Source organism: Phoca vitulina, unplaced genomic scaffold (assembly GCF_004348235.1).
Source record: "Phoca vitulina isolate PV1807 unplaced genomic scaffold, GSC_HSeal_1.0 scaffold3, whole genome shotgun sequence".
Lineage (NCBI taxonomy): Eukaryota > Metazoa > Chordata > Mammalia > Carnivora > Phocidae > Phoca > Phoca vitulina.
The window spans coordinates 83827559-83852468 of NW_022589706.1; the positions used below are offsets into that span (position 1 = coordinate 83827559).

General features: G+C 41.8%; 1 protein-coding gene across 3 annotated transcripts; it reads right to left on the reverse strand.

Moving 5' to 3' along the window:
• Positions 1-4630: 4630 nt before the first annotated feature.
• On the reverse strand, positions 4631-22310 carry ETNPPL (ethanolamine-phosphate phospho-lyase). 3 transcript variants are annotated; one of them, XM_032400980.1, is made up of 14 exons: positions 22034-22253; positions 20479-20673; positions 18960-19078; positions 18533-18692; positions 16663-16737; positions 13898-13988; positions 12841-12957; positions 10625-10707; positions 9797-10022; positions 8736-8890; positions 7999-8088; positions 7446-7576; positions 6177-6244; positions 4631-5030 (listed from the first exon to the last, which is right to left on the reverse strand). In XM_032400980.1, the coding sequence occupies exons 3-14, from the start codon at positions 19012-19014 to the stop codon at positions 4902-4904; spliced, it is 1380 nt and encodes a 459-aa protein (XP_032256871.1). In that variant the 5' UTR covers positions 19015-19078; positions 20479-20673; positions 22034-22253; the 3' UTR covers positions 4631-4901. The 3 variants fall into 3 exon arrangements, with proteins under 3 accessions (XP_032256871.1, XP_032256869.1, XP_032256870.1); XM_032400978.1 differs by lacking the exon at positions 20479-20673 and having other exon boundaries at positions 22034-22310; XM_032400979.1 differs by lacking the exon at positions 22034-22253 and having other exon boundaries at positions 20479-21392.
• Between the last annotated feature and the right edge of the window lie 2600 nt (positions 22311-24910).

Consider the following 24910-nt stretch of genomic DNA (forward strand, 5'->3'; position numbering starts at 1 on the left):
TGACCCGAGCCAAAGGCAGACGCTTAACCGACTAAGCCACCCAGGCGCCCCTGATCCCAACATTTAAAAATGATGTGGAGGAAAAAGCACTGGCCTAAGAGTCAAAGTGATCTGGGTGTCAAGCCCAGCTTGGCCTATAAAGACTGTACTTCATTCAGTCACTTAACATCTATGGCCTTCAGTTTATCCGTTGATCAAATAAAGGAGCTGAACCAAGGACCCACTCTAAAGGAAATATTAAAAGGGTGTTCTACAAGGGAAAAGGAAAATAATTGCAGAGGGAAGGAAGAAATGAAGAACAACAAAAAGTATATATATAAAACAATGTTAGTACATATATACACATATATGTCTAAAATTATGGACTTAAAATATAAAACAGTAACATTCAGGAGATAAACGAAATAAAAATATTCTAAAGTCTCTGCATTGAACAGGAAGGGGATAAAAATTCTAGTCATTACTGCATTGCTGGATTTTTTTTTTAAAGATTTTATTTATTTGTCAGAGAGAGAGAGAGACAGAGACAGAGCACAAATAGGGGGAAGGGCGGGGGAGAGGGAGAGGCAGGCCCCCCGCTGAGCAGGGAGCCCCATTTGGGACTCGATCCCAGGACCCTGGAATCATGACCTGAGCTGAAGGCAGACACTTAACTGACTGAACCATCCAGGCGTCCCTCATTGTTGAATTTTAATAAGTACAGGTTTGGTTTGCCAGAATTTAGTTTAGGATTTTTGCACATGTATATATTTGAGATATATAGCTCTCTCAAATTCTATATATGCCTATATAGAGAATATATATAAATATAAAATAAAATACAAAATATATAATACATGTATAAGTATATATATATAATTCTACATATAGTCTGTCTATATGAAACAATGCATCATGATGAAGTTGAGTTTATTTCAGGTTAGTTTTACACTTGAAAATAAATCTGGGTATATGACCTATGTAATTTTTCGGTCAAAATGTTTAATTTGAATTTAATCATGAGCAAAATTATACAAATTCAAATTGAAAGACATTCTTCAAAATGTCCAACTGGCTTGGATTCTTCAAAAATGTCAGTGTGATGAGAGGAAAAAAATAGAAAAATATTCTAGATTAAAAAAGACTAAACAGGGGGCGCCTGCGTGGCTCAATCATTAAGCGTCTGCCTTCGGCTCAGGTCATGATCCCAGGGTCCTGGGATCGAGCCCCACATTGGGCTCCCTGCTTGGCCGAAAGCCTGCTTCTCCCTCTCCCACTCCCTCTGCTTGTGTTCCATCTCTCACTGTGTCTCTTTCTGTCAAATAAATAAATAAAATCTTAAAAAAAAAAAAAGACTAAAGAGAAGTGACAACTAAATGCTTTGCAGGATCCGTGATAGGATTCTGAATTTTTAAAAAAGGCTATAAAGGACATTATTGACACAATTTAGGAAATTTGCATATGAGTTGTAAATGTTCCTAAAGTGATAATTGATTTGTAGGAAGATGCCCTTGTTTGGGGGAAAAACAAGGTGAAATATTTAGGGTAAGTTGCCTTGATATCAGCCACAAATCTCAAATGGCTTAACCAAAGCCAAAAAGTTTGTGTGTAACAGTATATAGATAGGAAACGAAGTGGGGCAAAATATTACAATCGGTGAATCCAGGTGAAAGATACATGGAATTTGCATTACTGTGTGAAACTTTCTTGAAGGTTTAAAATTTTTCAAAATAAAAACTTGGGGGAAAATGTAGAATAAAATGTAAAATACAAAAAAAATGATGTAACAAAATATAAAGTGCTTATTGACGTCAAGGAAATTAACAATGAAGCCCAAGGGATAATGTAAAATGACTTTAAGAGAATACATAATTAAAGGAATTCCGTAAAGAGAAGACTGGAGCATTGATGGAAAACATAGAAGCCGCCCACAGGAATAAGTAAAACTGTCGTTATTCTCAGGTGATATGATTATATATGTGCAAATCCAAAAGAATTCACGAACTTTTGGAATTTGCAAGTGAGTTTAGTGAGTTTGCTGAAACCAAAGTCAATATGCAAAAATCAACCGTATTTCCACCTAAATAAATAAAGAAAGAAAATTTAAAGAAAATCTAAAGGATGTAGGGGTGGCTGTGCCTATCATCTCTCCTCTTATCTGGCTGACTTGCTTCTACAGAAATGAGGTGCCAAGGGGGAAAAGACTACACACCACCGGCAGCTCCATCAGTAAGCAGCCCCAGCTGCAGGTGCCGTGCTGGGCGTGGTGGTGCCGCTGGGGCACATTCATCAGGCCTCGGGACTCTGATCTGCAGGAGCAGGCAGGGCTACTGTTCCACAGCGGGGGAGGCAGGATACATACGCGTGGAACTCGGATGGTACGCTTTGAGGCCTCTTGGTATTCCTTACCTCATTGTAACTGTGAATGCACTGTGCCTCAGCCCTGGCCCGAGGAAGGCATGGTTTCTAGAGGTTCACACGTCTTAGGAAGGAGGGCTTGAGATGCACCACTACTAGGACATCCAGAAGTGATGGCCGAGGGTGAGTGGAATTTCAGTCGTGGAGAAGGGAGGTAATGAGTACCAGGTGTGGCCCTGAGACTATTGGCAGTGACAGGAGTTGCAGTTTGCTCCACTAAGCTCACCCAGAATTCTAAGTCTCCCCTGAGGAAGAGAGATGCGCAGGAACCATTGAAGAGCTACTTCCCAAACGTGTGGGGAAGTGGATCCGTACGGCACAAGGGGCCCACCATGGCAGCCAAGGGGGTGTGCTGCTCAGATCCCCTTCAAGAGGGAGCCTGTGGTGAGGAGTGCAGTCGCCTGACAGCCTCCAGCTACAGCGTCTTCAAGATCCACAGCCGCATTCGAGCTGGATATGTGCTCCCTGGGCACTCCCAGTCAGGGAGGGAAGTCAGTAGGGCCGCCCAGGGCCCTGTCATCTCTGCCTGCAGTTCTGTATGCGCATCCGTGGGTCCCCAGCGTACTGGCAGAGACTTCCCACAGAGCTGCGTCTCAGTCTGAGGCTCTTCCCGCTCAGATCTCCTCTCTGGCTCTTCTCTTTTCGTATGTGTCAGACCCGGAAGATTTTCCTGACAAGTCCTGCTTCCTTGCTCCTTTATCTTCCACAGGTGCTACCCCTAGTCCATCACTTGTGCGCCCGGTGATCTTGGTGTTAGATCTATCTTGGGACTCGATCTAGAGACCCAGGGGACCCGAACTGACACAGCCTCAATTGTGACGCCACAGAAATGCGGCAGTTACCAGGAACCTTACACACAGGTAGTCACTGTTGCATTCCGGAAGGTGTCACTTATTTCTAGATCTCTCCTCCTTATTATGGAAACCTAACTTATAGGCAACGAAGAAGAGTGGAGTATATCAAAGAAGAAAGTCTTAATTTTCTATTATTTTATATTTGGAAAACTTGTAACACAGGTATGGGTGGTTTTCTCCTTCCTCTCTTGAACATACATACCCGCTCCAAAAAGAAAAGAGGACAAGTACTGTCTGAGCTTGCGCACAAGTGGTGCGCTCGGGGGTGCTGATCTGTGTTGTGAAAGATCTGATTAGCTGTCCCTTAGAAGCCAGCCACAGAGACCTCTATACTCCCTCATTTTTGCCAGCTTCTGGGAACCAACTTCAGTATTGTCCAGCCAGAACTCACAGACTCAGTGATATTTTTAGGAGGAAAAAGTACTTAATAACAAGACCCTGCTTTTTTAAATAGCATTTTAATTAATGATGAACTCAGAAAGGAAGATTTTACAATTAATTTTCCTCTCAACATCCCTCTCAGTTGTCATGAAACAGCCATAGCAAAATTATTCTCTCTCCTGTATGGAACAAAAACCAAAATACAAAGTTTAATAAGTCTTAGGAAGGCCATAGAGACAGAATGGGAAGTGAATAGTAAAAGTCAAATTTCTTCCAGTTCAGTACATTGGCCTCCAAGTGAATGTCTCATGGTACCAGCATGTTACAAAGAGACCCTTGAGGTTCCAGATTTCCTCACTTCCCTTGGCCAATGTCTGGTTACAAATGTGTGTGTGTGTGTGTGTGTGTGCACGTGCACAGGGGGGCGGGGGGTGGGGGTGGTGTGTGTGCTGGGTACTGATAAACTTGATGAGAAAGGAAGATGGCTGGTTGGAAGGTAACTTCCTACCTGACAGTTTGGTGACTTGTCAAGGTGACACAATCTGACGTAGACAGAGCTGAGGTCTCCTGACTGAACACGGTGCTTTGGCTACTGCCTCTGTTCTAGCTACGTCTGTGTGCTTCTGAGTTGACTCTTTGTGGTCCTGGATGCCGCCAGGCCCCCACCACGATTCCACAGGATCTTGACTAACCTGGTCCTCAGCCAGAGGTCTGATTTATCCACTTACTTCTTAACACTTGCTGTATGTGATTTTTTCCAAATGGCTTTGATTTTACCAGCCCTAATATTCTCTGCAAAAGAAGGGTACATTTTTCTAGTAAAAATGTTTTGGTTTACGTCATCTTTTATTATAGCCCCCCAAATATATATAAATTAAAACAGTAAAGAATGATTCCTTCGTATTTTAAGACACTAAGTCTCCAAAATTAAGGAACCTATTGTGCTTTGCTCTCTCATTTCAAACATTAAAACACGCGAAGTAAAACTGCCAACTTCATTTTCAATTTGAAGCGTAAATTTAGTAGAATAAATAAAACACTTTCAGAAATCTCAAGTCAGGAATTAACATGCTAGAGCTGAACTAATCATCTTGACATGGTTTGATTATCACTTGGCTTATTCTTTTCACTCCGTTACCTTTGTATCAACACACCAAAGCGGAATGCAAATTCTACCGTTAGAGGGTACGATAGAGCGGCTAAGAGAAGAAACACTTCCAATGATTCTCTATAACCCTGGACATTTGTCCTGCTTTACAGTGTTATCTCTCATGTCTTGAGCCTCTTACTGAGCAGGGAATGTTTATCTGTGCACAGTCCGTTCCTCTTTGGGCTGGGATTTTCCCTGGGGTCCGAGGTGCCATCACCGAGCCGTTCTGAGCGTGCTTCGTTCGGCAACTGCAAGACAGACGCATAGACTGCAGCGGGCCAGGACTCCCCCCCTTGGCCCCCCCGGGCCCCCCCCCCGCACTCCCCCCAGCCTCCGCGGGGCTGACTCAGCGGGCCAGTGGGGCAGCTCAGCCTCACACACCACAGTGCTGCGCCGTCCTCCCGAACCCTGGCTACTCTCTTCCATAGACATCTGAAATGCAATGTCAACATAAAATCCGGAACTCCCAGCCAAAATTTCAGGAACATGTGTGCTAACTCCAATGTGCAATTTCCCATGAACTCCCTTCTTCTGTAAGCTCCTTGTCAATGCGTACTCAGTTCTCAGCTACGATTCTGTCCGGGACGTGATAAGCGAATCTCAAACTACAGATAAGAATTGATTTCTAGAATTGGTTTGTGTTCCACCAAGAGACAGAAGCAGTCCTGTTAGCAAACCATTTGCTCTCAAAGAGCCTAATGTTTTTGCACCAGGAAAAGGGCTTTGCTGACTGCTCCGTACGTGCAGGCGGGCTCGAGGCACTGAGTGTTCCTTTATGCATCGGAGTCATAAACAAATAGCAAATTATGCAACAAAGCCTCTTGAGCGTTCGCCTTTCTGTTTCCTGAGCCGGGGAGCGCTTTCTCACACCCTGGGCAGCTCGGGGAGAGAATGGAAAGGCCCTCTGCTGGAAGCACATCAAATGCAGAAACTAGGCCACTTGGTGCCAGAGGGTTCCCAGGCCCTGGCCGCCATCTGAGACCGAACCCGGGCCTTCTGGAGCCACACTGCTAAGGCTTCTGCTGATTTTAAAGAGTGATGTGTGGGAATCCGAGCCAGTGTCAGGTGGCCCTCAGACAGGAAGGAGCTGAGGACATTTGTTATCATTTCTCTCTATATTTTGCCGGTTTCCTTGGCAGGCCTGAGGGTTTTTGGGGGGAGTATGGGAATGATCCTGTAAGAATGACTCTTTGACTTTATTTCTTTCAAACGGTATGATACTTGCTTTGAAATGTAATCGTGCACTCAAAATTGCCACAAGAAGCCAATCCCAACAAAGGTGGATTTTATTCTAAAGGTTATTGTACAACTTTTTAAAATTTGCCTTCCTTTTAGTCAATTTTCCAAAGTTTTAAACTTTTCCCCTAAAAATAGAGTAGCAGCCTCTTTCTTACCTTTGCTCTGCATGGAGCATTCTCAGAGATCATACTCTCACTTCGGACTCCGATGGCTTCTTCTAAAACTACATCAAGGAAGATACAAGGGAGAAGACAGAAGAACATAAAAATCTTAAAAAAAAAACCTTTCTGGTATCTTTAGAAATACCTTTAATGAAGAACTGAGAAGTAAATGTAATGTGTTTAAAACATGTCCCTATTAGAATTGCTGCTTTTAAACTTTTATTGCCACGTTTCATCATTATCATTTACAAGGGGCACTGAACCTGGGTTAGGTATGCCTTGTTCCCTTTATTCAACGGAAATTCTTCGGCCCACCATTATTAATGCCCAAGTTCTGAGATGCCTTTGAAGCAATGGTGACAGACTTGCCTCATCCTATACTCTTCCTTCCACCTGGCCCTTCAGAGGACCGGAGGAAATGCAGGTGTGTGAGGAATGCTTGCCAGGTGTGGGTGTGATCTTGATCCAAAGACAGTGACCATACTACAGATAACTTGGGCTGACTCTCAAGTTTTCCAACACTGACAATCTATTTTGTATGCTATATCGATTCCTGGCTTATCAGCCTTACCCTAACCCCCAAAAGTCTGAGAAGGGAGCAGAGAAGTTGAATGTTAAAACTATAACTAAAGCAAAACCAAAAGTATTCTAACGTTTGACAGTTTGTTATGCTTTCCAACAGGGTTTTATGTCGCTAGTTTACTTTTTAAGCTCAATTTATGCTCGTAACAAAAACCCAAATGAACCTAATTATATAATATAGGTAAGCAAAAGATAAATTCCTGTGACAGGGATAGTTCTGAATGACAAAAAAAAGCCTCCAAAGTTAAATGTAATAAGTGAAATATACACACAAGTCAAACGATTCAGCATATAGCAAAGAGTTGTTAACCTGTACCCTGTAATTTTTATTACTAATGTTTCTCAGATTTCCCTGGTAGAAGGCTAAAGCCCTACACGCTGCAGCATCTATAGGCACGGTGCGAGGCAGACATGCAGTTTTTTTAAAAAGTGAAAATAGGGAAAAAATAAGCCTGTGTCAGGTCCTTAAAAACCCAGATCTGGAGCTGTGGGAGGGCAAACAGAAAATTTAGAGTTAACTAAGAGTCTACATAGGTATGACTTTTCAGCTTTTTCTAGTGCTACCTACAAAGTTACACATTCATTTCCAAGCGCCTTCCATTCTGTCATGAAGAACAACACGCACCATCATGTATGACCGGGTGTGAGATGGGGAGGCATCTGAAATGTCATTGAACAGACCTGTTAGAATCTCATCGAGTTTGTCCACCATAAACTTCGCATCTTCTTCCGTGAAGCACATAGGTGGTTTTATTTTAAGCACATTTCGATGAGGTCCATCGGCACTGAGAAGGACTCGCTTTTCTTTCATCCTAATTTGGGCAGGAAATACGCGTGAGTGCATACAACTGGTTACTAAGGTTATTTAAGAATGATGTGAAGGGGGTGCCTGGGGGGCTCAGTTGGTTAGGCATCTGCCTTCCACTTAGGTCATGGTCCCCGGGTCCTGGGGTGCAGTGGGCTCCCTGATCAGAGGGCAGTCTGCTTCTCCCTCTCCCTCTGCCCCTCCTCCCGCTTGTGCTCTCTTTCTCTCTCAAATAAATAAAATCTTAAAAAAAAAGAATGATGTGAACATAGAGCAGTTAAGTATTCTCATGTAAGCAGCCCACATTTATAAATTGCATGCATCTCCAACTTCCCTTATTTGGAGAAATGCGAAGAAATAAGAGAAGCTTTCAATGGGGGGGGAGGGGCATGTTTCAAACCGGGACATCAGGTGTGGGGGTGCACTTACTCGTAGATGACATGTTGAGCTTCATCTGTGGCGGGGGTCCTCTTCTGACGGTCCTTCACCAAGTCAATTCCAATAAACAGGCCAATGCCTCTGAAGAAGGTAAAGAAAGAAACTTGACAGATGCTCTATCAGACACCGCATTGTCATAAAATACTAACACTGTTCCCAAACTTCAGTTTAATTCGAAGCTGGATATGATTCCCCGTAGGGGTAACTGTTATTGATTCTAACTAATCCAAGATATCAATCCAGTGTCACAGGTCTGTCCAGTTTTTGAACCAAGTTGGTTTTGTCATCCAGTTTTTTTCTTTACTTAATTGTAAAAGAAAAAATCTTAAAAACAATCTTTTATGCTATTTAGTTTCTCAGGACATTAATGATGATGTTTAATGTTTACATATATCTATGAAAAACATCAAGTTTTCCAGGATGTCATTTTAAATAATTTTTAACAAATCATTTACAGTTACTTTAAGTTCCTTCTTCTCATCTTTCAGGGGCTGAAATTATATTGGCTTTATTTTTTTTTTAAGTATAAAATTGAGAAAGATATACACCCAAAAGTTAACAGTGGTGATATCAGGATTCTGGATTAAGAATGAGTTTTGTTTTTTTTATGTTTTTCAGTGTTTTCTAGATTTGGTTTTATGTAATTTATTTTAAATTTATAAGATAAAATTTAAGCTATTTTCATTGGAAAAATGAATAAGCACATGACAAGTTCATGATAAACATACCTGATGTCTCCTATCAAAGTATGTTTAGCCTTCTGTTTATTGAGTAACTCAGTAAGATAATCCCCTACTCTAGTGGCATTTCCTTGAAGGTCTTCATTTTCAATTATATTCAGGACAGCCAAACCAACAGCAGAAGATACTGGATTTCCTCCATACTGCAGAAAAAAGATTGAAAAACCGTAATAGTTTAGTGGTATTGCTTCATCCATGAGAAATTTGGCTCACACATAGGCAGGTAGAGCTATAATTTCAATAAATTTTTCCCTTGTGCTGTAAACTTTTTAGATTTAGAATATAATGTGATTCTATTTGCTTACAACTGAGTAAAAATTCATCCCAAATTATATTCTCTATCCTGCATAATTGGTATGGAGGACTATCAGGGAATTTGTTAGTTCACCCAAACAAAAACCAGACACTGCTTTGGGAACTAAGGATTTCAGAGTGTGGTTCAGTGAGGGAGATATGGGCTTCTGCCCCTGAACAGTTGTGTGAAAACAGCTAAACAATGACATTTTCTCCGAATAATTTATGTCCTTAGATTCGAATCTTACTTTTAGTTGTCACAAGTCCTATTACACATACAGCACAAACTATAATAATTTTTCCAAGCTTAAAGTTCATGACTTATGGGGGTAAAACCAAGGAAATAAAATTTCCCAAAGATAGAAAATTTCGTATCTCCTATGACAGTCATATAACATTTATAGTTCTGTATCATCTAAACACTTTAGAAATGTTTGGGGAATTTAAATGTGATATAAAATAAAGAAGATCATATCATCTGTGGATGAAACATCATAACCTCTAGAGTTAGCAAGGCAACCATTTATCACTGGAACAATCAGTCATTTTAGAAAGGGGAAAGATACACAAGGAAAAATACAAGGAGAATTATGCCAGATAAAATGAAATATGGTTAGATCAAAATTTGGCTAAGGTCCTGGGGTGGTTAGCTGGCAATACTGAACTTTATTCTTTATTCTTTACTACATTGGCAAGAAGTGTAAGAACACACAGTATTTTTCCCTGTAAGCATAAACTGGGAGGCCAACATTTACCGTATTGAAATATTCCATCCCAGAACTGCTGAAGGCTTCTGCAATTTCTTTGGTTGTTACCACACATGCCATTGGGTGGCCATTGCCCATTGGTTTTCCCATTGTGACAATGTCTGGAACAAAGTCTTCGCCATGCATTTGGAAGCTCCAGAAGTGTTTCCCAACTCGGCCAAAGCCCACCTGAACTTCATCAGCTATAAACACACCTCCTGCTCTGTGTACGTATCTGAAAAGCAAAAGGGAAGTCTAACGTCTTCAGGTCACTGAGAGTCCCCAAACCCACCCACAAAGATACAGATTATGGAGGACTTAAAAAAATGTTGTTAATTTGAGGTCTGGAATCGTTGTCAAAAACAGTTCTGTGCTCAAATCCCCAGTGACATCTATGTGATGTCACTGACTTTGAAATATAATCACATACTTTCCAGAGTAGACATATTCTTATTATTCAGGTTTGTGCTGCTTCAAGTAAGCTCTACTGTGGCATTTTAAGTGGGAAGAGAAAGACATGAACAAGAAGTGGTGTTTAGCAGGGTTAATCTTCAAGTGTTTACTCATTGGTAAGGCATGGGCACCAGCCAGAGACGATGTCAGGCTGGGAACTGGGGCAGAGCCCCGGAGGCCCCCCTTGCTGGACCATGTGTAAACCCTTTATTTGTTGGATCTTGGGAGGGTGGAGGGGTTCTGGGGGGTCCTGGCATGGCAGGCATGCTGAAGTGGCTATTTACCAGCTAGTCTGGAAGTACTTCAATATTTTAACCAGTATGGCCTTGCAGAACTGTCACAGAGCCTTCCGTTTGACCCAGAGTGCCCAAGTCAAGTACATACTCTGCCACTTTCTGGAAGTAGCCTGCTGGAGGAATTATTTGTCCGCCACAACTCTGCATGGATTCAGCAATAAAGGCAGCAATCTATACAAGAGAAGATGGGGTCAAAGTCCATTAGGTCCCCCTTGAACCCCCTAAAAAAGAGGACTTCTTACAGAGCAGGTTATTTTCAAATGGTTGGGAATGGGCCTGTGGCAGGTGGCAAGTCGCAAGTAGGCCACTTGATGACAAAGATAAGAAGAGATGTCCGTGCTGGAAAAGCAACTGATCTGAAATTCATCCGTTTCTGAAATTCTAGAGTACCGGTGACACTACCATGAGAAATGGAAGAGAGAGCAACCTCCGGTTCTCCATTATTAATTCAAATGCAGTGTTTTCATTAGGATCAACTGAGCAAGAATGATGATCAGTCTTTGACATCAACTTCTAAAAAAATTACCCAGGTTCTAACCCCATTACCGAGGTGCCTGTTCCCCCAGCTGGGTGATGAGGACTGCCTGAGCCTGGAATTTGCTCTTGGGAAAGGGGAGGGTGACTGGTGGCCACATAGGTTAGTTACTGTGCTGTATTTCTAGTTCTTACCCTGAACCGGACTTAACAGAATCAGGCAATTCACAAGAGGAATTGCAGAGGGAATGGTCTAGAGGGGAAGAAAGGAGGAGTAGAAGATAGGTAACACTAAATCAAGAAGAGAAAGCATAGACAAGAAGAGATATGAAGTCAAGAGAACCGAAGTTTCTGTCCAGACTACATCTCAGTAACTATATTACCTTGGCTTAAGTTCTTCACTTTTAAATATTTCATTTATTAGCTATAAAATGAAGCCACTGGACCTAAGAGATTGCTTCTCTAAAATCCCCTGACTTTTCAAGCACATCTAATATTCTGAAGCTTCCATCTCATATTTGCTCATTGCTTTCAGCATTGTTAACAGGACAGCATCGGGTCCACAACTACTGAATGTTAATGTTCTCAAAAAGTTCTCCGAACACTTTTGGCAGCAAAAAGACCATGTGATCTTGGTAATGTAAACTTTTTTCTGGAAGCACTCTTTACCGTTTGTGTAAGGAGGTATGGGCTACCTTGAAAAAGAAAAGCATATGAAGGTCTCCAGAACAGGTAGCACTTAGGGCTAGTCGCACAGATGTCACATCTGAAGATACAAAAAATGAACGGGATGGGAAGAAAACAGTTAAGAAACGCAAATGACTCTCCAATCACTAAGATAAAAGTATTTGCATTGGAAAAAGGAAAGGCTTCATTTTTATCTCAATTAGGATTTTTTGGGGAGCACCTGGGTGGCCCAGATGGTTAAGCATCTGCCTTCGGCTCAGGTCATGATCCCGGGGTTCTGGGATCGAGTCCCACATCGGGCTCCTGGCTCAGCGGGGAGCCTGCTTCTCCCTCTCCCTCTGCCCCTGCTCATGCGCTCTCTCTCTCTCTCTCTGTATCTCTGTGTCTCAAATGAAGAAATAAAATTTTTTAAAAAAAAGTTTAAGATTTTTTTTATTTTATTGCCCTGTTGATGCTATAAGCCAGTTTAAAGGCAAAGCATGTGTCATATCACTTTAAAGCTCCACATAAGTAACCCCCAAACGGGCTGAAAATTTATGTTAGGCTGAAGAGAGTAGGGTAAAGACCGAGAAAATGCAAACTCTTTTTTCTTACTCTGGAGGATTCTGGTTCTGCCTTCGAAACCCAGGCTCAGGTTGGAGAAACATCTGCCTTGGCTAACCCAGGCTCTGCAGCTTCGGGAAAGTTGTACCAGTTTGAGGGAAGCAGCATGGCTTCCTGGGTCCGGAGGCCTGCACTGGCTCAGAGGTCCCAGGGCCACTGTGCCTCTTCCCTTCCCTTCCTCATATATCAGCCCACCCCCCAATGCTACTTTCATTTGGAAGAGTCTGTCCATGGGCCTTTTCTAATCCCCACTCCCCCTCCCCCTTTGGGCCAGAGTCAGCAACCCACTGGGAAAGTGAGAAATTAGGCCACCAGTTCTGAAAGAGGCATAATGATTGCATTTTCAGAATAAATAAAAATAGTCTTAGAGGTATGATCATAATAACGTACTTTTTGAAATATGAATCTAGTGAAAAGCAAGCAGAGAAAAACAGAACGGGGATGGAGATCTAATCCTTTTCCACCTCTCCAATGTGTCACAGTGATTTCGATCCACTTTATAAAAGATGTTACGCTGTTTCCAAAGCTGTAAATACACACCTTCCTTCCACCGTTATGAGCTTCTTCAATAATTTCCTTTACTTCCTCTGCATAAGCGCTGGCTGGGTCTGCATGATCTTCTCTGTATTTGCCTCTGTAAGTGTCTGGAGTTGGTGCCTGGAAGCAACCAAAAGGTAGAGTTTCTCAAGATTTACCTCTCAGACAAATGAACTTAAAACAAACAAACAAACAACAACAACAAAAAAACCCCAGCATTTCCCCACAAGAGCATACTGGAAAGGTGACCATGTAGGTTTAAGTGACTCTAGGTTCTTTTGTTCTTTTTCCTTAACATTTCTGAATTCTGTGAAAACTAAGATCTTTGCATTTGTGAACAGGAGCTTGGATTTGCTCCTAGACCTTTATACTACATCCCTATTTGAATCAAGAGCAAATTCAAATGACAAGTGTGATTATTGTATTTGAAAATTTCAATGGATGAAAATTGTATTAACTATTCTATACTGAAAATAAACCAACACTTACCAACTATATAGCAAATTGTAATCATTCCGAAAACTAGAATGCCTTAGCACAGATATCAGGTCTTACCATTTTGAAAGAAGGAATTGATGATTCGCTTAAGAAAGTCTACTGATCCTTAATTAAACCAAAGGGGTTTTTATATTTCAACAACAACTTGATTGGTTTCTTTATTTTCTTCACTATTTATTTTACTTCATAACTCTACATAATACTTTAGCATAGAGCAGTATAATTTTGAGACATTCATACACACTAGATTCAACTCCTAATTGAAGCTGGCATCAGTAAATAGGAAAAGTAATTAAAGACCAAAAAGCAAGAAAAATAACATGATAGCTGTGAATAATAGCCTTCACTACCACCATACTAATTTGCTAATTGTGATACTCATCGATGGATTTTAAGCCACATCCTGTCATTAACTAGCTTTTTGACTTTAATAAGTCAAAGTAACTGCTCTAGATTTTAGTTTCTTTTTCGTAGTTTCATTTTGATGAAAGGATTGGACTGGATTATCATTAGGCATTCTTCCAGTACCGGCTTTCTGATTCTTGGACTCTAAGATACTTACCACATGCACAAATGCTTTCTTGACATCTTTGCCCTTTCGGAATTTATATGGACTGATCTCAATTAAAGATGATAGGTGACCATGATAAGCACTGGAAAGAAAAAGAACAGGAACCAAAATCACTCAGAGAAGGAAGTTTCTGTAGTATATGAAAAACAGTAGTGTACATCATCTAGGAGAATCTCAACCTTAGTGCCAGACTTAACTATACAAGATCTAATTCTTCATGGCAAGACTGGCCATTTAATTTGTCCAGTTCTCCTTATTCATGTGATAAAACACATAGGAAACCAAATATGGATCCTCATAGACAATTTTTTTTTTAAGCAGGAAAAGAAAACTTAATTTCTTAGGATAATATTAGATGTGCTAAATTAGATTGTCTAAATGCAAAAATTATTTTCTATAGCTTTATGGAAAACTTGGTAAGTAAGTATTCTTTAAATGTATTCGACAGTTACATTCTAGTGAGTTTTAAAACAACTTTATATCACAGAATGGGCTGTGTTTCTGTCTGGAACGGTTTCTATGGGATGTCGGATTGCATATGCTGGGCAAATACAAGTTGGTAAGGGCAGGAGGTCTCCTCAGGAAGAACTAAGATTGAGAGATGACCAAGTGGCTATGAGATTCTTTTCGCTTGCTTAAAATACAGGTGGCTATAATATTCGTTTTCTGTTTCTTGCCCAGAGGCATAAGTGGGAGATCTGGAAAAGAAATTTTAAAAAGCCCACGAATAGATAAAACAAAGAGAGAGGACTTCCCTTAGCAAGACTAAAGATGCTACAGCACCACAGTAAGTATCAGAATGATATGTATGTATCAGTAAGTATATATCAGCATGAGAACACAGAGAAGACTGGGACAGAAGGCCAGCTCAGAGACACCTCCACACATAGATTTAACACAGTGGACACCAGGTGGATTTCATGTGAGGTAGTAGAAGAAAACAGAGAAAACATCTTTGTGATCTGGGGGGTGTGGTGGGTGTAGGGGGAGAGATATTAACAAAACTTAGATCACATAAACCATATGATGAAAATTTTATCTATTTGATTTGATGAAAATTAAAGATTTTGGTTGAAGGATACCATGGACAAAGCTAAAAGATAGATGATAGTGTGGGAAAAGATATTTAAAATGTTTCAAACTACAAAAGATTAATGCTCACAATGGTGGTTCTCAACTCTGCCTGCATATTAGAATCACTTGGGAAACTTAAAAATATATACTGTTTCCGGGGATCCACCACTGATTTTCTTTTTTCTTTTCTTTTTTAAAGATTTTATTTATTTATTTGACAGAGAGAGACACAGCAAGAGAGGGAACACAAGCAGGGGGAGTGGGAGAGGGAGAAGCAGGCTTCCCACGGAGCAGGGAGCCCGATGCGGGGCTCGATCCCAGGACCCTGGGATCATGACCTGAGCCGAAGGCAGACGCTTAACCACTGAGCTACCCAGGTGCCCCCACCACTGATTTTCTTTAATTGGTCTGGGGTGGGGCCTGGGCATTGGCATTTAAATAAATTTTTCCCAGATAATTTTAAGACACAGTCAAGGTTGAGATCTTTTGATCTAGCCTATATAAGCAAACACAAACCAACAAGAAACAGGTGGGAATCCCAATAGAAAAATGGGCAAGGAATACACATTCTAGTCCTGGGAACCTAGGACTATGTTACATGGCAAAGGAGCCCTTGCAGGTGTAATTAAATTAAGAATCTTGAGATGGAGAGATAATCCTGGGGGGTCCAGTGGAATCACAAGAGTCTTTACAAGTGAAAGGAGAAGGCAGGGGGATGGTGGTCAGAGGCAGAGGAAGCGAGATGAGGATGGGGGCCACGGCAGGACCGGCAGAATGGCTGCTTTGATGATGAAGGGGGGACCCCGAGCAAGGAATGCGGGCAGCCTCTATAAGCCGGGCAAAGCAAGCAAACAGAAGAAGCCTCCAGAAGGAGCACAGTCCTGCTGACACCTTGGTTTTGGCCCGGTGAAGACCCATTTGAATTTAAAATGGAAATAAATTTGCGTTGCTTAAGCCACTATGTTGGTGGTAATTAAGCCACTACGTTTGTGGTAATTTGTTACAGCAGCAGTAGAAAATGAAGAGATGATCCGACACATAAAACAAGAGAAGCCTATAAAAGGGCAAGAAATGAGGTATGTGTTCAATTTAATCCTCTGTGACTGAGATGAGTGGGGTGGAGAGGTAGAAAAAAATTAAAAGAAAAAATCTTAATAAAGATGGGGGTTGTCAGTTTTCTTGTTTAAAATGTACTAAATTCATGTTAAGGAGATGAGACTAAACAATGGCTGGTAATAGTCTCAAACTAACAAGAAAGTATTATCTTTTTCTTGGTTTCTTATTTTCTTTAAAATTTGCTCTAAATTATTATCTTTTAAAATGATTACAGTGGGTAGTCACAATAGTGATGTGAACGTAGAGAGTTTGAAGAAATCAATTATATTTTTATTTTGGAAAATACTGAGTTACTCATTAGAGTGGCTCAATAAATAATGATTCAGGCAAAGCCCATGACTCCATGACAGAGCATCCAGGAGAGCCTCCCCCGTTTGCAGGAACTTGGACGGAATTAAGTATCCTTCAGGCCTCAGCTGACCTTGATACCTTACTACATAATAAAATCATTGTGCCATATATCCGCCCTCCTCCCCGTGTGCTTGTAGTATTAGTATGGACAGGATCAACACAATTTTGTCTCTTGAAAGAGCTTCTTGCTTAGAAGTCTTGCATCCCAAACTTACTGGTCAAGGGTAATCACATCTTGGTGGCCTCTGAATTGCCGAGCCAAACGTAAGGCTAAGTCATTGGCTTCAGATCTATTAAGAGATCACAGAGAGAGGGGACAAGGTGACATAAGCTCTTTTAAAAATATTTCAAAATGTTAATTACAAAAGTTGTAAGATCCCAGTTTTTCAGAAATGTATGGGGGAAATAAGTGCAAGTCTTCTCTTTCCCCTTTAGTCTCCCCCCCCCCCCAGCAATCTCACTTCATCCTTCTAATACAAGTTCCCCAGATGTCTTCAATAAAGAATGAGACACACAGAAGAAACCCAATGCAAAGGATACGCTGCTCATTTCCAACCTCCGCCCAATTCAGCTACAGGAGTAGGTGACTAACTTGCAGGATGTTAGGAAGCCCACATTAAGCCTGATCTCAAAGGGAGGAAGGGGAGCACGAGAGCCCATCAACTTGACCACTAAACTATGTTGTCCTGACTCAATATTTCATCAGCTCCTTACCGACAAAAATAAAGATCATAATTTTTCTATCTGGCTTAGATAGTCTATATATACAACTCAGACACAGAAGAAGAAAATGATCATTTGTGGGATGTTTACTATCTGCCAGACATCATGCTGAGGGTTTTGCTTGCATTTATTCTCGTAACTCCTTTGCAAGGCAAGGGTTGCCATCTCCTTTATATGGATGAAGAAAGAGCCTCAGAGAGGTTAAGGAGGCAGAATAAGTTCTCACAGCTAATAAGAGGTAGAGCCAGCATTCAGACTGAAGTCTATTTAACTTCAAGATTACTCTTTGTCCTAACCCAGGCTCTATCACCTTCAGTCTCTGGTGACAGCGCTCCTTGGGGCAATCCCTCTTTGACAGTATAGGATTCTTTAGAAGTGAAAGTCAAATATTATGGCATTTATTTATTGAAGGCAAAAATGCTTTATAACAATAAGTTAGATCCTAAAATACCTCAATTCTTTACAAAGAAAAAAGGACGATCTTCTGCTTATAAATTTGGTTTTAAAATCTCATTGCAAAGATGAAAGTGAATCACAGAATCATATAATCGAACATTTACAGAATTTCTAATAGTTTTAATACATTTATACATATACCTAATTTTAAAAATATGAGTGTACACTGTATGCACAGCTTTCCTCCCAATATAACGTTGCATTGCAAGCTTTTCATGTCATTAGATGTGTATTTCCAAAAAACTTATTTTTAATGTCTGCATAATATTCCACAGAATAGATATATAACTTGAATTTACAGAATGTAAAAGTTGGGATATATCTACTCTTTTGAATTTACTCCTTCCTTTTTTGTATTTGTGTTGAGGACATTGCCCAAGAAACAAGTCAATCAAAAGTCTTACAAAAGTTATAGCTTGTTTAGTAGAATTCTTTCTTTGCTAAAACCCCTCATTCATGCCTTAAAGAAACTATGTAGGCCCATTGATTCTTTAGCTACTTACTCTACTTCCTGAGGAGGTGAGAGCTATTTGACGGGTTAGGTTTTCTCACATGAACCTAACCTTCAGGGATACTAAAGCATGCTAGGTAAGCTTTCCCCATCTTTCACCAAGGAAGCCATGGTAATAAGAAGTTGAGTTGCATGCACATGTTAATCATCAGCGGCTGGGTCAAAACCCCTAGCAAACGCTGTTGGGTATCCTATCGACCACAAGCTCATGAAGTAAAGCGGAAGAACCAGAACCATCAGGGCCCCATCGTGTGGTCACTTAGTACATGGCATAAATCTCAGGAAACCTTAGATGTTTGGGCTCCCCCAGGAATCAAGAAGAAAGGTATGCGCGAGAGAGTAAAAAAAAAACAGATTGGTGGGAATGGGGGTGGGTGGGAAACCTGGAAACATACCCTGAATTTGTAAAATAGCAAACAGAGAGTTTCTCCGGCAGGGTTGCCGCAAGGCGCCTGGCGTACTCCACAATATTGTCGTGGAGGAATCGAGAATTTGTGTTTAGCAGTTCCATCTGTTTCAGGGCAGCCTTGACCACTTCTGGGTGGCAGTGTCCCACTAAAATTCAGAAGACAAAAACCCAAAAAAGGAATTACAATTCTAAATTCCCGGAGTGATGGGGATTCTGAAGCAAGGGGAAAAAAAAAAAAAGGCTGAGCTGCTTTCTCTCCCACGCTGCGCTGTAACTTTTCCGGGCTAGGACTACTGGCCCATCCAGCCAAGGAACAGCAGCTACTGCACCTCCTGGGGCAAATATCAGTGGCGCCGTGTCTGCCCTACTCCCCAGATGTACCCTTCCCAGCACTACAGAGACAGGACACTTACCGTGGGCAACGTTGTTGATGCAATCGAGGTACTGTTCGCCTGTCTCGTCGAACATGTACTGCCGCTGGGCTCGCACTATTTTGATGGGATCCGCAGCAAAGAAAACTTTGCATGAGGGTCTAGAAATAATGAAAGGAAACACTTTGGTCTGGAAGGGCTGCTCAGTGTTTTTCCTTCTCAAGGAGGGTCATGATCAGTGGAAAATTACAGTTACATAAAGGAAAGGGAAAACACAACCTGGGTGACATACGTTATTATTTTTTTTTTAATTTCATATTAGCCTGGAACCTTTTACCTTAACCCCGCATTGGTGACACTGCTCACATTTCATATGTTTGTTATATTAAATTTGCCGTGATTTGACAACTCTGTTTAGAGGCACATGAATCAACTCTGACAACTCTAATTACACAAACCAATAACTAATTTTCCTCTGGGAAGTTTTGTTCTACCAGAAAACAAAACAAACAAACAAACTTTTTTTTCGAGGTTTACTATGTGTCAGGAACTGACAAATATTACAAAATCATTTCATTTAGTCCTCCCAATAATCTTATGAAACAGGGGTTATTATCATTCTCATTTTTATAGGTGAGGAAACTGAGACACAGAAAAATCAAGAAACTTGTTCAAGATTACACAGCCAGTAAATGAAAAAAACAGAATTTGAAAATAGACGGTCCTATACCACAGCCCAGGACAGTGCTTGCTTGCTTGCTTCCTCTCTCTCCCCTTCTAATCTAATTGATAAAGAAATGAATAGCACTGAAAGCTAAATACAAATAAATTGGTAATAAATACTACAAAAGATTTTATAGGAGACCATTTTCAAGTCTTTTGAGTGGTATTTGTCCTGTATCAAATGGATTTTCCATTCTCAAATAATGAAATCCAATTATTCTTCTAACCTCTTAATCCATTACTTTGAACATAATAAAAAGTCATCCATATTTTTGGTTATTTGGATGAATGTTTGGAATATAAATTTTAGCGACATAGAAACATCACAAAGTTTTCTGATGTTGGCCCTATGGACACGTAGAAACTAAAATGGAATATATTATTATTATTTAAAGATTTTATTTATTTGTGAGAGAGAGAGAGCACAAGTAGGGGGAGCGGCAGGGAGAGGGAGAAGCAGGCTCCCCACTGAGCAAGGAGCCTAATGAGGGGCTCGATCCCAGGACCCTAGGATCATGACCTGAGTGGAAGGCAGATGCTTAACCCACTGAGCCACCCAGGCATCCCTGGAATATATTATTTTTATTTTGGTGATTTTGCATGCACACACACAAAAAATGCCACATGCATTGGAGTTATTTTGGAAGGTAACTGGATGCTTGTATATTAAATTGATATGCAACTGTTTAGAAAGTATTTTGTGTATAGGTAATCTTAATTTAAAATTGCCTCAGATTAAGCATCATCAGTTAAAATGAAAACAATATTTAGTGAGAATTTCTTATTGGCTCAATCCCAGCTGTTAGTTTATACCCCTGAGTTAAAAGCCAAAGAAAACCTTTGTCATGAATGTGGGCTGTTAACTGCAGACTTCAGCTTCCCTTGTTAATGGTACTTTCCACCTCGCCACTCAGACTTCAGGTAAAATTCTTTCAGGCTGTCCATGGCTACATTCCTCCTTTCACAGAATTTCTTCAGTTCACGTTAGAAGTCATTGGGTTTGCATTGGAATCTAACCACATCAGATTGAAAACTAACAGAAAGGAGTGGTGATTAGAAAAGAACAAGGGGGTGACTGGGTAATGAGGGAGGAATCGGATCATTTTGGCTTTCCCTACGCAGGGATGAGAGAGTTCCACCCGGTCTCCTAAAAGGCCATCTAGAAACCTTCCCGGTTGAGACCAGGAGATGAGTAGGAGGAGCCGCCCAGCATTTCTCAGGAGAGGATACCAGTTATTTTCTTTCTTATGCGCCCCCCCCCCAGTCCTCTCTCTGTTCACCCGCGACACTGTTTGTTAATTACGTGTGACTATTGCAGGCCTTTGACAGTGGCCACAATCATCACTGATACTTAGATGTGCCTTTTTAAAAACCAGATGCCGCTTACTAATCTCATTTGCTCGCTCCTGTGAAGCAGAAAACTATTCCTACTTCCACAGAAGAGGAAATTAAAGTAATTTGACAGAGGTCACACAGGTAACGAGACACCGTACTAGGACCAGAGCCCAGGTCAGACTTAAGGTTCAGTCCTGTAGGCTTACCAGTATTTCACCCACTCGTTTATAACTCGGGCAAAACAAAAGTAGACAGGAGAGAACACTGCACTTTTTAATTGTAATGAGGGCACAGCTTGGGAGACCGAGGTGGGTAAGTGGCATTTTACCCTTAAGAAAGTGTTTTGTTTTTGTTTTTTAAGATTTTGTTTGACACAGAGAGAGAGCGAGAGCGAGAGAAAGAGAGAGAGAGAGAGCACAAGCAGGGGGAGTGACAGGCAGAGGGCAGAGGGAGAAGCAGGCTCCCCGCTGAGCCGGGAGCCCCATGCGATGCGGGGCTGGGATCATGACCCGAGCTGAAGGCAGACATCCAACCGACTGAGCCACCCAGGCGCCCCACGAAAGTGGTTTTAAGGATTTTTTTTTTTTTTTACAGCCTGGATTAACCCTTTATCTAACCAAGCATGCAAGAAGAAAAAGTTCACTTTAAGCAAAAGCTGTCAGAATTAGTTCGTTTTCATAGCCATTGTCAAAAATATTTTTGAGTTCATGGTTTGGAGAAACGTTCGAGTTGCTGGGATTCGGCGGAGAGCTACCCATCTTCCCTCGCAGCGCCCGCCCCTGGACTGGAGTTGCCCTCCTGGGGACCCCTCGTGGGTCAGCTCTTCCCGCCGCCCGCAGCCCCCGCTCGACCGCCGGCGGCTGAGCGCCAGGACAGCGCGGGCGGCAGCGCGCGTGCGCAGGTGCGGCGCGGGTGGGCGGCGGCGTCTCGCCCGGGCCCCGCCGGCCACAGCCCTGGCGCGTTCAGGCTCGCCGGCCACCTGCCCCGCTTCAGCTCCCCGCCCCCTGCGCTAGTTATTTCCCCCTCTGCGCCTTTCCTCGCGGCTTCGGAGCCCTCACCCGATGTGCTTCCTCCTCAGCGCCAGGGTGTCCTGCTTGCTGTACAGCTCGCACATGGTGGCGCGGCTGCCGGGCGCTCCCCGGGGCTCCCTTTCGCGTGTGCGCGCCTCCCTCGCGAGCCCGCGGGCTGCCTCCGCCGTGATCCCTCGTGGGGTCGCCTTGCCCTGGGCGTTGGAAGTCACCGGTGGCATCAACTAGCTGGGGTCATCCCCTTTTAAGTCTTGCCCTGCCATTGCCCTTCGCCAAGCCCCACCCTCCCGTTCCCCTCCTCCGCCGGGTGCCTGCTTTGGCAAGTCGCCGGACTAGCCACTCATTCGCCACCACCCTTGTCCTTGGTCTGACTGGCTCCCGTTCCTGCCCTGCCCTTTCCCATTTCCCCTCCTAATCCTTGCTACTTCTCCGGACTCGCCTTTTATTTCCCTAACGTGGCCTTGCCTTTCTTTCTCTTCTACCCGCGAATTCCTTCCTTCCCCCTTTCTTTCTCGTTTCTTTTTGGTGTATCCCATTATGTTCTTGTAACCGTTCAGAGATAGGCGCTCTCTGGAGATACCCAGACTCTGCAGTTTTCTCCTTTCTCACACTGAGCTTATTTCAATACCATAACCTATAACTCAACAAATGATAAGTAACAGGGGACTGAGTCTGGTACTTGCTGGGAGTGATAATGTATACAGTGTTTCAAAGATCCGCTTTAACAGTACTTACACTTCTAATTTCTCTACTTTAGAGGTGATAAAGCATACCTTACCTGGTTCAGTCCTTGAAACAATGCTGAGAGATGATCAGATTTATCATGCCATTAACATATGGGGAAAGAGGTTATTCCCTGTCCCATGATTACATGTCTACCTGGTGGTGCCCTTGGAATTCATTTCTAGGTTTCTTGACTTCCTTTGGGATGATCTTCACACACTGATTAAATTGGAAGTTCAATATCTGGACAGAGTTAACCCTAATTAACTATAACATTAAGCATGTTATTTTAAGAACTAGACATCCTCTGACTGAACTCCCCTGTTCTGTAGATAAGAACAGTGAGGCACAGGAAAGGTAGTCTTATTCAAGGTCATGCAACTACTTAGCCATAGAGTTTAAACTAGATCATTTCATTCTTTCTGTGTTTTGAAAGGCAGCGAAGAAAGCTTAATTTACTTATAACAACACACTTGAAAACTGTATGCAGACTATCTTTCTCCTGACTGAAGTTATTAATTTACATTAATGCACTGCAGAAGCAGTATTACTGCATTGCCTAAGATAAGTTGAGAAACCGAGTCCTATGAGGAACAGTGTGGTAAGAATTCTAGGTGTTATGAATGAAGGGCAGAAGGCACTTGGAAACTTACAAGAAATCCGGATCATGTAATCTTGGTCTAGTTCCATACTTGAAAGATGATGCCAAATGTACATTTATTCTCAAAATACCTAAACCTGATGAAGTCACAGATAAGTCACGCTTTTTCTATAAACCTTCATGGTTTCTTGTTATTCCCAGTGCTTTAAAATATGTTCTGTAAATATTGCTGGACTGAGTCTTAGGGCCTAGATCTGGTTCTTCCGTAAATTAGTTGGGCTCCTTGACCTTTTGGAGGCCAAATTTCTTTGTACTAAAAAAACAAAAAAACCCAAAAAACTCTCTTTGACTCAAAGCATTATAAGGAGGGCTTAAAAGAGATCATGATTGTGGAATGTGTGGCAGGATCATTGTTAGGATCTCGATGCTCCTACCTTTTTTTTTTTTTTTTTTTAAATACCTGATCTCTCAGCAGTTGACCACTCCTCTCTCCTTAAAGAACTCACTCTTCCGATTTCTTGGCACCACCACACTTCCCTGATTTTCTTCTTCTGTCACTTAACATTGAAATGTTGGTATCTCTGAGGGCAAGGTCTTAGGCCCTTTCTTTTCTCTGCGCTCTTTCCCAAGGTAATCCACCATGATTCCTTTGGATTGAGGACCCATCAAGGTGCCAAATTTACCTCTCCTCCCAGATCTTCTCAGTCCAAGACTCTCATATCTACTTCTTTTTTTGACTTCTCTACTTAGATGCTTCATAGATATCTCCGACTGAACAAATCCAAAATGAAAGCTTTGATCCCCACCCCCAAAATGACTGCCTCCGATAGGGCCCCCCCAACCAGGCATTTATGGACTCGTTCAAAGTATATCAAATGCTCACTGTATGCCCCTGAATGTTTCAGTTGCAGGAGATAACAGTGAACTAGACTGAATGGATGCACCCTCGGTGGCTCATATTAGATATGTACTGTCCAGCATATGGCCACTAGCCACGGCTGATTCTTAAGGACTTAAAATGTGGTAATCTGAATTGAGATGTGTTCTCAGTGTAAAATAAACACTGTATTTTGATGACTTAATACAAAAAAAACCTGTAAAATTTCTCATTAGGTATTATATTGGTTACTTGTTGGAAAAAATATTCTAGATATATTGAATTAAGCAAAATATATCATTAATATTAATTTCACCTCTTTTTTTAATGTAACTACTAGCAAATTACATATGTGGCTTGCATTACTTTTCTTTTTTTTCTTTTTTCTTTTTTTAAAGATTTTATTTATTTATGTGACAGAGAGAGGTGCAGCGAGAGCAGGAACACAAGCAGGGGGAGAGGGAGAGGGAGAAGCAGGCTTCCCACTGAGCAGGGATCCCGATGCGGGGCTCGATCCCAGGACCCTGGGATCATGACCTGAGCCGAAGGCAGACGCTTAACGACTGAGCCACCCAGGCGCCCCTTGCATTACTTTTCTATTGGACAGGATTATTCTAGATGGACAGAATAAACACATAAACAAATAAATTAACAAGGTGAAGGCTTAAGTTGCCTTAATTGTGGTAAGGGCCTTGAAGGAAACTAA

Coding starts and splice junctions, on each gene's coding strand:
- ETNPPL (XM_032400978.1), bottom strand. CDS start 22,224: ATGCCACCGGTGACTTCCAACGCCCAGGGCAAGGCGACCCCACGAGGG. Junction 12,958..13,897: donor AGAAAGCATTTGTGCATGTG/GTAAGTATCTTA, acceptor GGTTGCTTCCAG/GCACCAACTCCAGACACTTA. Junction 10,023..10,624: donor TACTTCCAGAAAGTGGCAGA/GTATGTACTTGA, acceptor TTTGCTTTTCAG/ATACGTACACAGAGCAGGAG.